The sequence below is a fragment of the Pezoporus occidentalis genome, unplaced genomic scaffold (assembly GCF_034315485.1).
Source record: "Pezoporus occidentalis ecotype Australia unplaced genomic scaffold, CSIRO_AGI_Poc_V1 ctg277, whole genome shotgun sequence".
Lineage (NCBI taxonomy): Eukaryota > Metazoa > Chordata > Aves > Psittaciformes > Psittacidae > Pezoporus > Pezoporus occidentalis.
In genome coordinates, this window is record NW_026914686.1 from 483,943 (window position 1) to 497,487 (window position 13,545).

Below are 13,545 nucleotides of genomic sequence, written 5' to 3' on the forward strand. Positions count from 1 at the left end.
GTCTGGTGGCTTGGCCGTGCCGGGAGCTGATGACAATGGGCAATTGTCAAGTTGGGGCCCCTCTCGTTTGAGTTTTCTTCCTTTTATAGTAAGTAGCAGTTGCTCCAGCAGCTGGCCTGCCCCTGCGGGGTGAGCACGGGGCTTGTATATAAGGGAAGGAGCAGCCTTTGCCTTTCATCCTCGGTTCAGTGGCTTCCCTGGGCAGCAGGACCCATCCCTGCCCCTTCACACAGCCCCAGCACGATGCCAATCAAGAAACCTGACCCCAAGAAGGAAGCGGCCAAAGCAGCTCCAGCCCCGGAGCCCCCCCGAGAGCCTGCCTTTGATCCCAAGAGCGTGAAGGTGAGAGAGGGATGGAGACGTCCCCGTCTCCCTTGGTGCCTCTCATCTGCAGGCATGGGCATGGGCATGGGCATGGGCAGTGCGATGCGCCAGGCTGAGAGCCAGGGCTGGGAGGGCAGGACGAGCACATTGCATTGGAGCATCAGGCTGGGAGGGATGTGTTGATGCAGCGGGCTGGGAGGGATGCGTTGATGCACAGGGCTGGGAGGGATGCGTTGATGCACAGGGCTGGGAGGGATGTGTTGCTGCACAGGGCTGGGAGGGATGTGTTGATGCACAGGGCTGGGAGGGATGTGTTGATGCAGCAGGCTGGGAGGGATGCTCTCCTGGCTGTGGGGATGTTTCAATCTTCCCCCCTGTGTCAGGGTCCCAGCAGCCACCCACTGCCTCCACCCTGAAGCATCTGGCTGCCTGTGCTGTCTCCTCCACCTGAAAGCATCTTTTAGCCAAATCAGCACAATGGGAGCTTGGTTTTCCATGATTCCCCAGGTTTTAGTCACGTATTTAAGCCAGAGGTGTGGCAGGGGCGTTATTTAGAGCAGGCTCAGTGCGGAGGGTGTTTAATCACTTGAACTAAGGATCAAGCATCCTGAAAACAGCATCCTTTCCACCTGACTGTGGAGAAGTTCAAATGCAGGGGAGAGCCCTGTCCATAACATAACACTGATGCCTGGCTCTGTTCTCCCGACAGATTGAGTTCACTGCAGAGCAGATTGAAGGTAAGTGCAGACTTCACCTTTTCCCAGGGATGCCATTAGGAATGGGGAGTCCTTTTCCCAGGTAGCTTTCCACAGCAGACATAAAGGCCAAGGCCCCTCACATCAAACCCCCAGCATCAGGATGGAAAGGAGATGGGGAAGGGAGGAGGCAGCCGATGGAGATGGGAGCAATGCTGGGAGCAGCAAAGGGATTTAGCTAGGGCTGTTGGGAGCAATAAATTGACCCTGGCTCCCTACCCTGCACTGGGGGTGCCCCAGTTGAAGGGTACAGTCCTTGCTTCAGGCAGGGAAAAGGTATTTTTCCATTCATGGTGAGGGATGGAGCCTGGTTCAAAGCCGGATTCGCGTGGGAGGAGCAGCCTCTGGCGATGCAGGGACTGAGCTGGGATTGGGATTCCTCATCTCTTCATGCCTCTGTACAGTGTATGGGAGGGATGAGATGTGAGGGCAGATCCTGGTGTGGAGACTGGGAGGAGGAGACACAGGATCCTGCAGGCTTGGCCCCAAACCAGCTTTGGGAAGGAGAACAGGGCCAGTGGGAACGTGAGCAAGTTAAAATGTGAAGATGTTTGGATTTAACCTGCAGCGATGTCCCCCAGTATGTGATGTGCTCCCATGGCTCCAGGTGGTCAGGAGGGGACTGAGCACCCTCACAGGGATGCCTCGTGGCCAGGGCCTCACAGTGGGGGATGTCCCTCCCTCAACATGCCCTATGGAGGGATCTCATGTGCAGGGATGGAGCCACCATGAGGACAAGCAGGATAACAGCAGCACGGGGGGGGGGACTATAGACAGGATTACGGGGACACGGACAAGGGGACGTGGTCCATGGGAGGGTGAGGCTCAGCAGAAGATATAAAGATGCCAAGTAGAAAAGAAGTAAATCCAAGGCAAGGAGCAATCCCTGGGCCAGGATTCCCACCAAACACGAGGGGATGCCTACCTGACCGTGATGTCTCCATCGCTCCATGGAGATTGCGATCACCTCATCCCACCCAACAGCAGGAGAAGCAATGCTCTGCTTTGAGTGACTACTGCTGGATGCTATGAAGAAGATGGGCCAGAACCTGGAATTCATGGGTGCCATGGACAAGAAACCCACAGCTCTGGGTGCTATGGGAACAAGCTTGGGAATGAATCTCCTGCATCCTTCCCGTGGTCTGCAAGGCTGGGGTGGACACGGCCGCCCTTCCCCAAATGAACGCAGCCAACCCTGTGCTGTGTCTGCCTGGCTGGGGGTGCCAGCAGAGCCATGGGGTGTGGTGGGGACCATGGGGATGCAGCAGGAGGGCACCCACCATGCATGTGTCCGTCTTTTCCTTGCTCCAGCAGGGTGGGGAGTGGGCCTATGGAAAGGTCCCCCTATGGAAAGGAAGGAACAGCTGGGCTCTTCTCACGCACAGAGTTCAAAGAAGCCTTCAGCCTGTTTGACCGGACGCCCGCCGGGGCCATGCAGATCTCCTATGCCCAGTGTGGGGATGTCCTACGGGCGCTTGGCCACAACCCCACCAATGCAGAGGTCCTGAAGGTGCTGGGCAAGCCCAAAGCAGAAGGTGAGAGCAAAGTGGGGCAGCGGGGACATGGTGGGACAAGTAATCCCTGTGCTTCCTGGCAGCAAGTGGAGGGTTATGTCCCCTTTAGGAAGAACCCAGTGAGATGAAGGAAATGAGGCAGAGAGGCCTCGTTCCTTCACTACCCTTCCCTGTGCTACGGGTGACAGAAGGGGTACTCTTAAGGGAGTAGACATAAGGGAGCGCTCCTCACCCGGGGATGGTGGCAATGGGTGCTCCGCAGACCACATCCTGAGCTGGTGTGAACCTGACTGGTTCCAGTGCAGCTGCGTGGCCTTGGTGGCAAAGGATCTCCCTGCTGCTATCAGTGGTCTGTGTGCGGTCCCCAGGTGTTAGCACTTTACTCCTCATGGGGATCTTCCAATCTCAAGTACCAACAGTCCCACCACCTTGGGGTGCTTCTCTCCTGTACCCACACAAGACCAGGAAGGTTAAGTGCTCAGAGGCTGATTTCAGCCTATGGAGGTTTCATCTCTGACCCCATCTCCTCCTCCCCTTCCAGAAATGAACACGAAGCTGCTGGACTTCGAGGCCTTCCTGCCCATCCTGCAGCACTTCACCCGCACCAAGGAGCAGGGCACCTTCGAGGACTTTGTGGAAGGGCTGCGTGTCTTTGACAAGGAGGGCAATGGCATGGTGATGGGCGCCGAGCTGCGCCATGTGCTGGTCACACTGGGTACGGGCTGGCCCTGGGCTGGGCAGCAGGACACAGGCCACCCCTAATGGCTTGGGTTACTTGGGTGGCCTCATGCATCAGAGAGACCCTTTTGACTCTGCTGCTCGTAGGCTTTCATTAATGGCTCCTGAATATGTGGCCTTTTCCACCTCACCACTTCATGCATGATCCAGGTGAGATGGAGAGGCCATAGCATCCTCAGTTATCAGACAACCACTGCAGCTTGGTCCTCTCTCCAGCAGCATGCCCCAACCTGGGGTGTCACACAGCTCCTTTTAAATCCCTTTTTCCTTCCTCTGGTGACTTTGGCTCTCTGGGAAAAGGACAGGAAGGTCCTGGGGGGCTGAGAGCCCTTCCCTCACCTCTCCATCATCCTCCAGGAGAGAAGATGACAGAAAGCGAGGTGGAGCAGCTGATGGCAGGGCAAGAAGATGCCAATGGCTGTATCAACTATGAAGGTAGGAGCAGCAGATTCCCGTCGAGACCATCTCAAACACGGTTCTCTTGGCTTAGGGTGCAAAATGGGCCCTCTGGGAGGACACTGGTGATCACTGAGAGGGAGATAGGGACCATCTTCCAAAGCTTCTCCAAGGAGAGCTGTGAGACGAGTCAGCTGGGCTGGGGACACGGTGGCCGGGTCAGTGACTTCCAGCTGACGAAGGCACGTTCCCAAGGGTTTATCCCCAGTTTTCCACCGCTTTCTTGTGAGCTAACAAACAAAGCCAGCACCTTTCAGAGCAGAGGCAAGCTGGGGCCATTTGGGAATCTGGCTGCAAGAGGGTGAAAATGGTGGTTAAATCTGGGAACCCCTAAAACTGGGGAGCCTTGAGGAAAAGGGGGGACCAATTTCCCTTGGCCTATTTCCCTTGGCAAACTGAGGATATTGGCTCTGGCTCGTCCCCAAGAGGCCTTTGGGAAGGTAGGAACAGAAGGTGAAATCTCAGCCCTGGCATCGCTCATCCCCTTTGTGCCTGGGGTGCCCCAGGCTCTGCCTGCCCCACCACAGCTCACATCCTTTGACCTGCCATGCTCATTCCTCCTTTTCTCCCCAGCTTTCGTCAAGCACATCATGTCTGGCTGAAAGGAGAAACTTCAGGTGAGTTCGTGGTGTCTGAAACTGGAACAATCCCAGCTCTGAAAGCACCAGAACCTGCGTTCATGATAACAAACCTCACGGGTAACTTGTGCCGTCTACGGAGCACAGCATCAAGCCTGTCACTGTCCGTCGTGGCCTGGTTAATCGTGTTGGTAACAAAGAGGTTGCTGTGGTTTATGGGGCTACGTTTTCTAAGCCACCAGGAGGTGGGCACCAGTGGGAGGAAGTACTGAAACCCCTGCAGCAGTGAATGAGTTGATGCTAAGGAAAGGCGAAACACTTAAACAAGGGAATTTCTGAACATTCCCATTCCCGTTAGAAAGAAGATGGGAAATGTCCCAGTGATGCTTGTTAAGCTTTTTGTGGTCCTCAAAGTCTTGCCTGAGGAAAACAAAGAAAAAGGGTGAACAATCCCTCTGAAACCTATGCAGTTTAAAAGGAAATCCAAGTTATAAGAGCTAGTCCCAGCCTCCCCTCCAGATACTGCTAAATATACAAATGAAACACTTTAACCCCTCTGTTTTCCTCTACAAACCTCTTTAGCCATCAGAAGGTTAAAGTGGGGACAGAGAACTCTGAACTTTGAATGTTCAGCATCCTTTTCATCTGGGTTTGAATCCTTTTCTCTCCAGTTCCTGTTCACCAGCTCAGCAGCACAGGTGCTTGGGTGGCAAATGCTGCTGGAAAGCTTAACTCCATACGAGCCCATTGGCATGTAACTGGTGTAACTGGGATGTAACTGGTGTAACTGGGATTACGGCTACGGACATTCCCTCTCAGCTCAAAGATTCCCTGTGCTAAGCCCTCTCCTGCTCTTGTCCCCCAGCTCTCAGCAATGTTGGAACCCACCCGAGCACCACAAGCAGCGAGATCCCTCCATCCGTGTCCCTTCCACCCTGGATGTCACGCATCTGCAGATGTGCCACCATGGAGAGCTGGCCCCCACGAGCGTGTGCCTGAGCCTCGGTGGACAATGAGACCTCTGCAGCTTGGGTTTAACCCTTCAGTTATTCTGTTCAGTCTTTTTTTCTGTGACATTTGGCTCATTAAATTCCATCCTTCTTCCCTCACATGGTATCTCTGCTTTGCTTTTGCTGCTCATTGAAGAGGTAGATGGAAGAGACTTCTTGGTCTCCACCTGAGACGGCAGGATGCTCCCACAGAGAGGGGAAAAGGGCAGGTTTATGACCATTAGGTGTGAGGAAACAGTGAGGGTCTTTGCCTACCCCCATGTGGGAGCAGGAGCTGGGGTGAGATCTGGCCACATCTTGCTGATGGAGCAAAGAGAGCAAGAGGGACAAGTTGCATCCAATTGTTCTTCTCCCCTCTTCTTGGGATGCTCTTCACCTCCCCTGTGCCCTAAACCCAGCCCTTTTCCAGCCCTTTAGCCCATCTACCCTACAACATGCCGCCCCAAGAGCATCCCCTCCAGGTCCACAGGAGCAGAGGTGGAGTAAAGGGGCACCTGCTTAGCCCTGCCACTGTCCCAGTCACAGGAGAGACCAACAGGGACCTCTCCTTCATCAACATAAGGCCTGTCCCAGCCAGAAAAGGCCAGAGGCCCCTGAGAAACCAAACCACCCCAAACCACCAGGGAAGACATGAAAAGCATTAATTTCTGTACACCATCAACAGGCCCCAAAGTCCAGTTTTGAAGGTTGATTTCCAGGAAGCTGAGTCCTGATGAACCAGTGAGGGGGGAGGAAAATGGGGAAGCAACAGGTCCCTGCGGTGTGGGCAGTGTCCTGCCTGGGATGGAGCCCAGCCAGGACAGGGCTCCAGGATGGTTCCTCTCCAAGCAGAGAGGCAGCAGCTGGCTGGAGCTCTGGGGGCTCTGTCTCTGTTCCTACCTGCAAAGAACCCATCAGAGCATCCTTCCAAGTGGTGAATAATTCACGGCAGGTAACTGAGACGCACACCCGGGAGCAGAAAACATCTTCCTTTGATTTGGTTCTTACCCCAGTGTCCGGGCTCCAGGGCTTTGATCAGAAATTGAAGGTGTTTTGCTCTGATGGAGCTGACTTCAGCTGCCACTTGTGTGTTTCTGTGCAGTGATTGAGTAACAGCTGCTTTCTATTCCCACTGTGATTCAAACGCTCACCAAAAGCAACACAAGCTGCTTAGAGATGCCAACATCAGATTTTAGCTCCTGCCTGTGGTTATTTCTACAGCTTCCATTAGGGAGAATCTGGGTATCTCGCCTCTTTAATGTATTATTTCTGCTTCAACCTGGGAAAGGATCACCATGAAGGGTGAGAAAGGACAATGCTTTGTCTTTGAGCCTCCAGCTCCTGTGCAGACAGGAGTGTTCTTCACCCTGTAAATGAAAACCAAAGCGATAGAGTGAAAGAGAGCAGTGGCAAATGACAGCACTAGGGAGAATGGTGAGAGCTGTGAAATCCACCCTCCGAAGCACCCCTGGGGTAGCAGCCAGCCACGCTGGACTTTGGGGACCTGCTCTGTCTCTTTAGGGTAAAGCAGAGCTGCTTTGTACAGACGCAGGTTGGAATGACGCACTTGAACAGGCACAGGATACACCTCCATACAGCTCTATACCCCCGTACTCCATGCCCTACCTCCTGCTCTGGAAAAGCCAAGGATCCCAAGGAGCAAGTGGTTTTAGCCCCACAGACGTGTGGACACCAGGGAGTGATTGGCCCCATGAGCAGGCCTGCACTGCAGGACTGGAGGAGTCTTATGTCCCGAGATAAGAGCCAGCACTCTGTCCTTTTATAGTTTGGATGCTTTGCTTGAAGTGCAGCAGGCTCTGAGGAGGGGTGAAAGGAACCCCCCACCCTAAGGAGAGCCCATGGCTCTATCTACTCAGGCTGCGATAAGACAGAGCCTCATACCAAAGATGGTCTGGGTGTCAGGAGGGTTAGCACAGCGCCCTGTGAAACGGAAGAGACAGATGGAGCCAGCTTTCATCCTGAGGAGATAGCAGCAGCGCACAGCAGGGCAGCAAGATCGGAATGAGGATGGTGAGCATGGTCTGTGCTCCTTCAAAGGCTCCCTGGGACCCCCAGACGCACGTAGACACACGTCCCCATCATCCCCATCAGCGTGCGAGCCTTCCTTTAGGGAGGGCAGGCATTTCACTGTAGCGTGGTGTTTGCACCCTTTGTGCTCAGTAGAATGAGTTGGGTCAACCTGATGGCAAACGAGATATCCACCCCAGCGGGAAAACACTGCTCCGTGACCCTGTTCATGATGTGTCTCAGGCTTTGGCTTTCCATGCCAGCCAGCTCGCACCCTGAAAGCAAACACCTGCAGACGTACTGGAGCAATAACCAACTTGTAAATACCCTATTCGGGAACACGGAGAAGGACGTGTAAAAAGATCACGGAAGCAGGCAAGGCAAGCCTCCTGCTCCGCACCAAGTGTCCAACATAAGCACCCCTCACACAGCTTCTCCCCTTACAGGATGATGCAGCCCCCGCTTCCACGTGCTCTCTGCAGGATGCAGCCCAGCGCACGGGTGGCAATGTGCATTTAATAAACTGAACTTTAGCTGGGCCATCCTGATCCCATCCCTTTGGGAACGGACCCGAGCTCGGAGCCAGACGTGGCTCCCTCTGCCCCTGCTGTGCCCATGCCCGGCAGCTCGGCTGTTTCCGTCCGCGCTCGGGCGGCTCCGGCAGCAGAAGCGCTTCCGCCTGGCGGACGGCGGGTTGGGAGCTTCCCCAGCTGTTTTCCGTCCGCGTTCGGCTCTCTCCGCCTGAAGCTTCGGGTATTTCCGGCGGACGGTTCGGCTGTTTCCGCCGCTAGCTTCGGGCGGACTCGGCGCTTGGCCGGCCTCGTTCCTTCCCTCCCCGCCGCCTGCCCCGGTAACGGTCGCTGGGAGTTTAAATGAGCAGGGGCCGGGCCGCGCCGCGCCGCTGCCGGGACACGCACTGAGGCGGGGCCGGGGCTGCCCCGCTCCGGGCTCGGCGAGGAGGCGGCGGAGGAGGCCGGGGAGAGCAGGATGACGGTGCTGCAGGAACCCGTCCAGGTACCGACCCCTGGGCGGCTCGGGCTCGCCGCCGCGCTCAGGGCCCGGCCCGGCCTGGCGGGGGGAGCCGGCCTTGCCGCACCGGCCGCTCCGCGGGGGAGGCCTCCCCGCCGCCGGGCCCTCTCCTGGGGCGGGAGGCCCCGCTCCGCTCGGGCCGCTCCTGGGGCTGGGGGCCTGCGGGCCCCGGGCGCCCCCTCCGCCGGTGGGAGCGGGCCAGGGCCGCGGGGCGCTCTCCGCCGCCAGCCCCGGCTCCTCCGCCCCGCTGGCCGGGCTGCGGGAGGGCTGCGGGGCTTCCTTGCTCCTCTGCGCGTCCCCTCCCCATCCCCTGCGCCTCTGGGACGAGCCGCCCTCGCCCTTTCTCCTCTGCCGGACCCCCAACGGGGGGACCCGGCCTCACCCCAGGAGCTGCCGGTGTCCTGCGGCCTCCTGCTAAAGGCCCTTTCGGCTCCCCCGGTGGATCCCCTGGGAGACCTGTTGATATCTCTCTCCATCTCGCTTACCTTTCTGCGTTTGCTGCCGTTTCGTTTCTAAATGCTCGCAGCACGCTCGGCTCCGGACGTGGGATGCAGATGAAGGACGTTCCTTTTTCCCAAGGAGTTAGTTCCTACACATGGATGGGAGACCTGGAAGAGAAAATAGCATAGATTTTGGTTTTCCTCCATATTTTAGTGTCACTGCAGTGACCCTGATGGGCTTCCTGCTCTTGTCCTCAGTCTTCCCATTTAAAAGGCATGATTCATTGAAATAAGAGTTGCTGTTTCTTTCTGCCTTGCCTGTACACCCATTATTCTACCTATTCTGTAATCTCCATTAATCAGGCTTCTTTTTGTGTCCATGTTCTTGTGGTTTGGTTGGGTTTTAGCCTTTCAACAGGGTGGATTTGTTTCTAGTTATGGTGGGAACATGTTGCCGTAAGTGTCTTGGTAGTACATGACTCTGTTCTGTAATGAGCATCGTGACAATGCGTGCTTTCAGCTCTCCTCCCTCCTTTTAGTGAAAAGGTAGGAAGGGAAGAAAGACTTGTCCTCTGGAAGACCACCCTGCTGACCTGATCTTTTCCGTGCAAGATGGTGATGGTGCTCTTGTAGACCAGGGGTTTGTATCCTTGATGCCACTGTTCTGCTCATCCACTCGGAGAGCAAGGGTCAGTGCGGAGCTGGAAATTCCACCTGGTCCCTCTTTGCACTGGTCACACTTACGCCGTTGCTGTTACCCTTGGAGCTGGGATGGCTGTTTTGTACCAGTTGGGTATTCTAGGAAAACATGGGGTTACGATAGAGGAGGAAGCAAGAATGCATTGCAGAGTGAATGCCCGGAAACAACATTTAGTGTTTCCAGCACTGTGCTAATTAGACAAACCAAGTGGAAAATATTTGCCATTCTGGGAGTTCCGTGGTAGAAACATGCAGTCTTGTGCTCATTTTTCTGGTAGGTGAAGGCCTCTCTAATGTCATTCTCCATTCTTAAGCTCTCATCAGTTTGGCTGTTTCCATGAGGTTTTGCTATGTTGAATATACCTGTTTAGATTCTGCCTGCTTTCAAATACCAAACAGTTCCTTTATCAGTGGTTCTACTGCTCTTAGCTGTGCTGCTATTCCTTGCTTACAGAAACACTGGGAAGTTTAGGTTTTGTTCTTTTTTGTGGCCTTGGTCATATCCTTGCTTTTAACGGTAAAGGAACCGCCCGCCGGTGCACCATGCAGTACAAGGTCAGCGTTTGAGTCCTGCCTGGCTCTGCTGTGGTTCCTGTGGTCCGTAGTGCCATGGCTACGAGCAGCATTGTAGATACTGGACAGCTTTACTGCAGCACCTTTCCCACCCAGCTCATGCTTGTTTTCTCACTGGTGTGAGACCACTCACTCCAGTGAGTGGTCTCTGTTTCACTGTGCACATCTGGGTGCAGTTGATTGCATTTCTGAATCCCCATTTTATCTGGAATCCACGGATTTAGCTCTGTTTTCCTGATTTTTTTTAAAGTGCTCTGATTGGACAGTTTGACACTACTTCTCATTTTTGTCATTGCAGAGATTTTTTCCTGTCTATTTGTCTGTTCTCTCTCAGCCTTTCGGATGTCTGCGGGGCTTAGCATTCCAGGAACAAACTGTCATCTTTACAGTTTTGATAGGCAAAACATGGTAAATAATCCCATCTCTGTGTGTGTTGCCTTGTGTTACAAGAAATTAATGTCCCAAAAGGCATCCTCTTCCCTGATTTGATTTTTACTAACTTCTTTTAATCCTTTAAGATGAGCAAAAGTGCCAGCAAAGAAGAGTTCACGCAGACAGCAGACCTCTACTTTTCATCCTGATGTGGTCAGTTTAAAACTCTTCAGCTCAAAAGTAAAGCCTTGTATCCCATGTGCTGAGAAGCAGACTGGATGCTTTCCAAGTGTTTCTGAAAAACAGCTTGGAAACAAAATGAACGCTTCCCTTGGGATTTAGCTGTTCAAGGTGATCATCTGCTGTGACCCACTTGAACGGTGCCTGAGCTCCAGGGCTGCTGTGGTGGCTGAAAACGCCCAGTGCCATTCTCTGCTCGCTTGATGCATACCTGGTAAATGCTTATCACAGAAAAGTCTCCTTCCCTCTGCCCACCCTGGAGAAGTCTTAAATTGTGATAGAAGCTGCTTAGCATGCCAATAGGCTGTAAAGCTTTCAAAATCACTTCCAAAGCTATAGCACTGTCAGAAGAGAACACCTGTCTTTCAAGAGCTCTTTGGCTTATGTATGAAGTGACACTTGGACAATGCACGGGATTTTCTAGGTGGAAGGTTGACCTGTCTCAATCTGCTTTGCTTTTCTTGCTTTCCTCTCTGAGGAGTCTTTGCTGCCCAGCTGTGGTTGGTATGGTAGTTTTGGAATTCCCTGTTCACTTTCCATTTTCAACTGAATGCATCTTTAAAATGAGTGACTATGGCCTGGAGGTTCATCTGATCTGCAAGCACACTTAAATAAGACTCTGCAACTCTTCAAGCTTCCTTCCTGTCCGTATCTGTAGCCCCAAGAACAGAAATCACGACTGAAGTATCTCGGGTTCTTTGCACACTCTTGAGGAGGCAACTGCTTTGGGCTTCTGCCGACAGGTTCCATGTAAAACTTGATAACTGCCATAGGGAGGAAACTAAGGCTGCGTTTGGATTGTGTTTGTGCTTGTACTGTGGTGTCCTGCTCTGAAGTCTTTTAGATTAAGTAGTTTTTATTGCGTAAATGCTCCTAAAGTTCTTTGCTTCAGACCACTCTTCTGGTGTGGTTTAGCAGTTATGTGCCAGTAATGCTGTGTAGATGCATTGAACTCCTGCTAGAACAAACTAAATTACTAAAGAGATTGATTAAAAGATGCACAAGAAATGTTCTTTTTCAGTAGTTGAGACACAGTCATACCTTAGACATCTGTTCTCATAGAAAATGGTTACTGTGTAGGTATGTGATTCCTTGCCACCTTCTTTTTCTCTTCCTGCTACTGTAGGAGAGTGTGTGCAAGGATCCTGCCTTCAGCATTCATCTGCTGGAGGCATGAGTCTGATTTGCACCTTTTGGGTTGCAAAATGACAGTTACTACAGGGATACTACCAGCTGACATCTTGCTTGCACTGGGACTCTTCTCAGCAACAATTAGTTGAGCCAGTATGTAGTGTAACTTCATAATGTGGCTGCAAAATCACTTGTGTCCTCTCTCAGCCTTTGGCAAGATAGTTTCTGGCAACTTGCTCCTGTTTGGGAAGTCAAATGACACTGATTTCAACACTGCCACCACCCCCATGCCTTTGTTTTGTAAGCATGTAGGGTTGCAGCCCTGTAAAGACAGCACTTTTAACCTGAAGATGGCACAAAGTGGATAGATTCAGCTAAATGTCACTTGTGACTTGGTAAAGGGAGAGCTGCTGCTGAGAGCAAGAGGAAAAAAAGGAGACTTTAGGCTGCTCTAACTCGGGTATGGTGTGAAAGATTTTAACACTGTCCTTCTGTCTCATGCTTTCTGTGCCACACTGCCCAGAACAATGTATGGCCTTGGAGCTTTTCAAGGTAAAAGGGAGTAATCACTTGAGGCAGACTCTGGCTGAAGTTATCTGAAGCGTGGAATACTGCCAGGGAGAAAGAATAAGGGGTTTGCATTGTAATAATCAAAGTGAGAGAATTCACTTTCAGGTATCTTCACACAAGCTGAAAAGTACCTGTTGACTTTTAAAGGGTGTTGTTGGGACCTACTGATAGAAGCAAAATAGTATCTCTGAGATTTTGTGTATAATACTGTGTATAGTAATTGGAGCCTCTGGGGTGTAGTGTTCATGGAGACTGTGTAGGCTTCCCGTGAAGAGAACTTGCACATTTTTCACACCCTGTGTTTGTCAAGTTTGTGTTGGAAGTAGCAGCATATGGTACATGTAAGTCTGTGATGTTTGAGTTTTTTCAGATGGGATTGGCATTTGCTTTTCCTACTGGGAATAGCATTGCAGGATGCTATTTCTTTAGCTCTGGAAGATCTGTTTTCGTTTTGGAGTGTCTGATAGGTATTAGTAGCTAATTCTGTTTGTCTTCAGTTCTGATGAATATTGAAGTACTAAACCAGAGTGCCTTGAATTCCTGAGTTCAGATCTTGCTTGGATTGATAGTAACAAAACTGCTGCAAAATGGCCGTTTGCTCCTTATAGAAAACAGCTTTGGAACCTGAGCAAGACTGATGGGTAGGGAGGAACCACAGTCCTGATACCAGCCTGCTCACCTCAGAACACAAACATCTGCATATGATGCAGCATCCACGCTGCTACTTGTAATGGGCATATACTTGTAATATAATCTTTACAGACTAGTAGACTTGTAATGTGTTCTTTCCAGATAACATAAGGCTTCTAATCTGATCTGAACAAAATGGGCAGAGTATCTGTTGTGACCCCTGCATATCCCAGCCCTTCTGCTGGACAGCTCTTGCTTGTAGCTCAGGAATGGTGACAGCACTGCAATTGTGACAGCAGCTTTAGTGGTATCCACAGTTTGTGCTCCTGTGTGTACGTTTGGTTTGCCTTTCACTGGAGTAATGCCATGTTTTGAGTCTGGCCAAATACTGATAGGTCCAAACTCTCCAGCTTGGTGTTCATGAACAGAGGTGATGGTACCATTACTCAGGACCATTCTGACCAAGGATGGAGATAGGA

At 52.3% G+C, this 13,545-nt stretch overlaps 2 protein-coding genes and 1 long non-coding RNA gene across 8 annotated transcripts in view; 2 read left to right on the plus strand and 1 right to left on the minus strand.

Moving 5' to 3' along the window:
• LOC134166977 (myosin light chain, embryonic) lies at positions 1–5,472 on the plus strand. The gene is made up of 7 exons (XM_062625162.1): positions 1–342; positions 1,034–1,061; positions 2,465–2,614; positions 3,135–3,308; positions 3,689–3,766; positions 4,361–4,404; positions 5,231–5,472. Exons 1-6 carry the CDS (start codon positions 244–246, stop codon positions 4,387–4,389), a joined length of 558 nt encoding a protein of 185 aa, XP_062481146.1. The 5' UTR covers positions 1–243; the 3' UTR covers positions 4,390–4,404; positions 5,231–5,472.
• On the minus strand, positions 5,447–9,435 carry LOC134166978 (uncharacterized). Its single transcript, XR_009966044.1, has 3 exons — positions 9,190–9,435; positions 8,897–9,019; positions 5,447–6,721 (listed from the first exon to the last, which is right to left on the minus strand). It is a non-coding gene; the product is annotated as an uncharacterized LOC134166978 (long non-coding RNA).
• The window catches only part of CDC27 (cell division cycle 27), a 27,975-nt gene continuing 22,504 nt past the window's right edge, over positions 8,075–13,545 (plus strand). For 2 of the 6 annotated variants that reach the window (XM_062625156.1, XM_062625159.1), the window contains exon 1: positions 8,078–8,396. In XM_062625156.1, the coding sequence (XP_062481140.1) occupies positions 8,370–8,396 (27 nt within the window). In that variant the 5' untranslated portion in view covers positions 8,078–8,369. Of the gene's footprint in view, positions 8,397–13,545 lie in introns of all 6 variants that reach the window. The other 4 variants (XM_062625161.1, XM_062625160.1, XM_062625157.1 and 1 more) reach the window with 4 other exon arrangements.

Excerpts from the sequence above, each read along its gene's own strand:
- LOC134166977 (XM_062625162.1), top strand. The coding sequence starts at position 244 with ATGCCAATCAAGAAACCTGACCCCAAGAAGGAAGCGGCCAAAGCAGCT. Across the intron at positions 343-1,033 it reads TTGATCCCAAGAGCGTGAAG|ATTGAGTTCACTGCAGAGCA; the intron begins GTGAGAGAGGGA and ends TTCTCCCGACAG. Across the intron at positions 3,309-3,688 it reads CCATGTGCTGGTCACACTGG|GAGAGAAGATGACAGAAAGC; the intron begins GTACGGGCTGGC and ends ATCATCCTCCAG.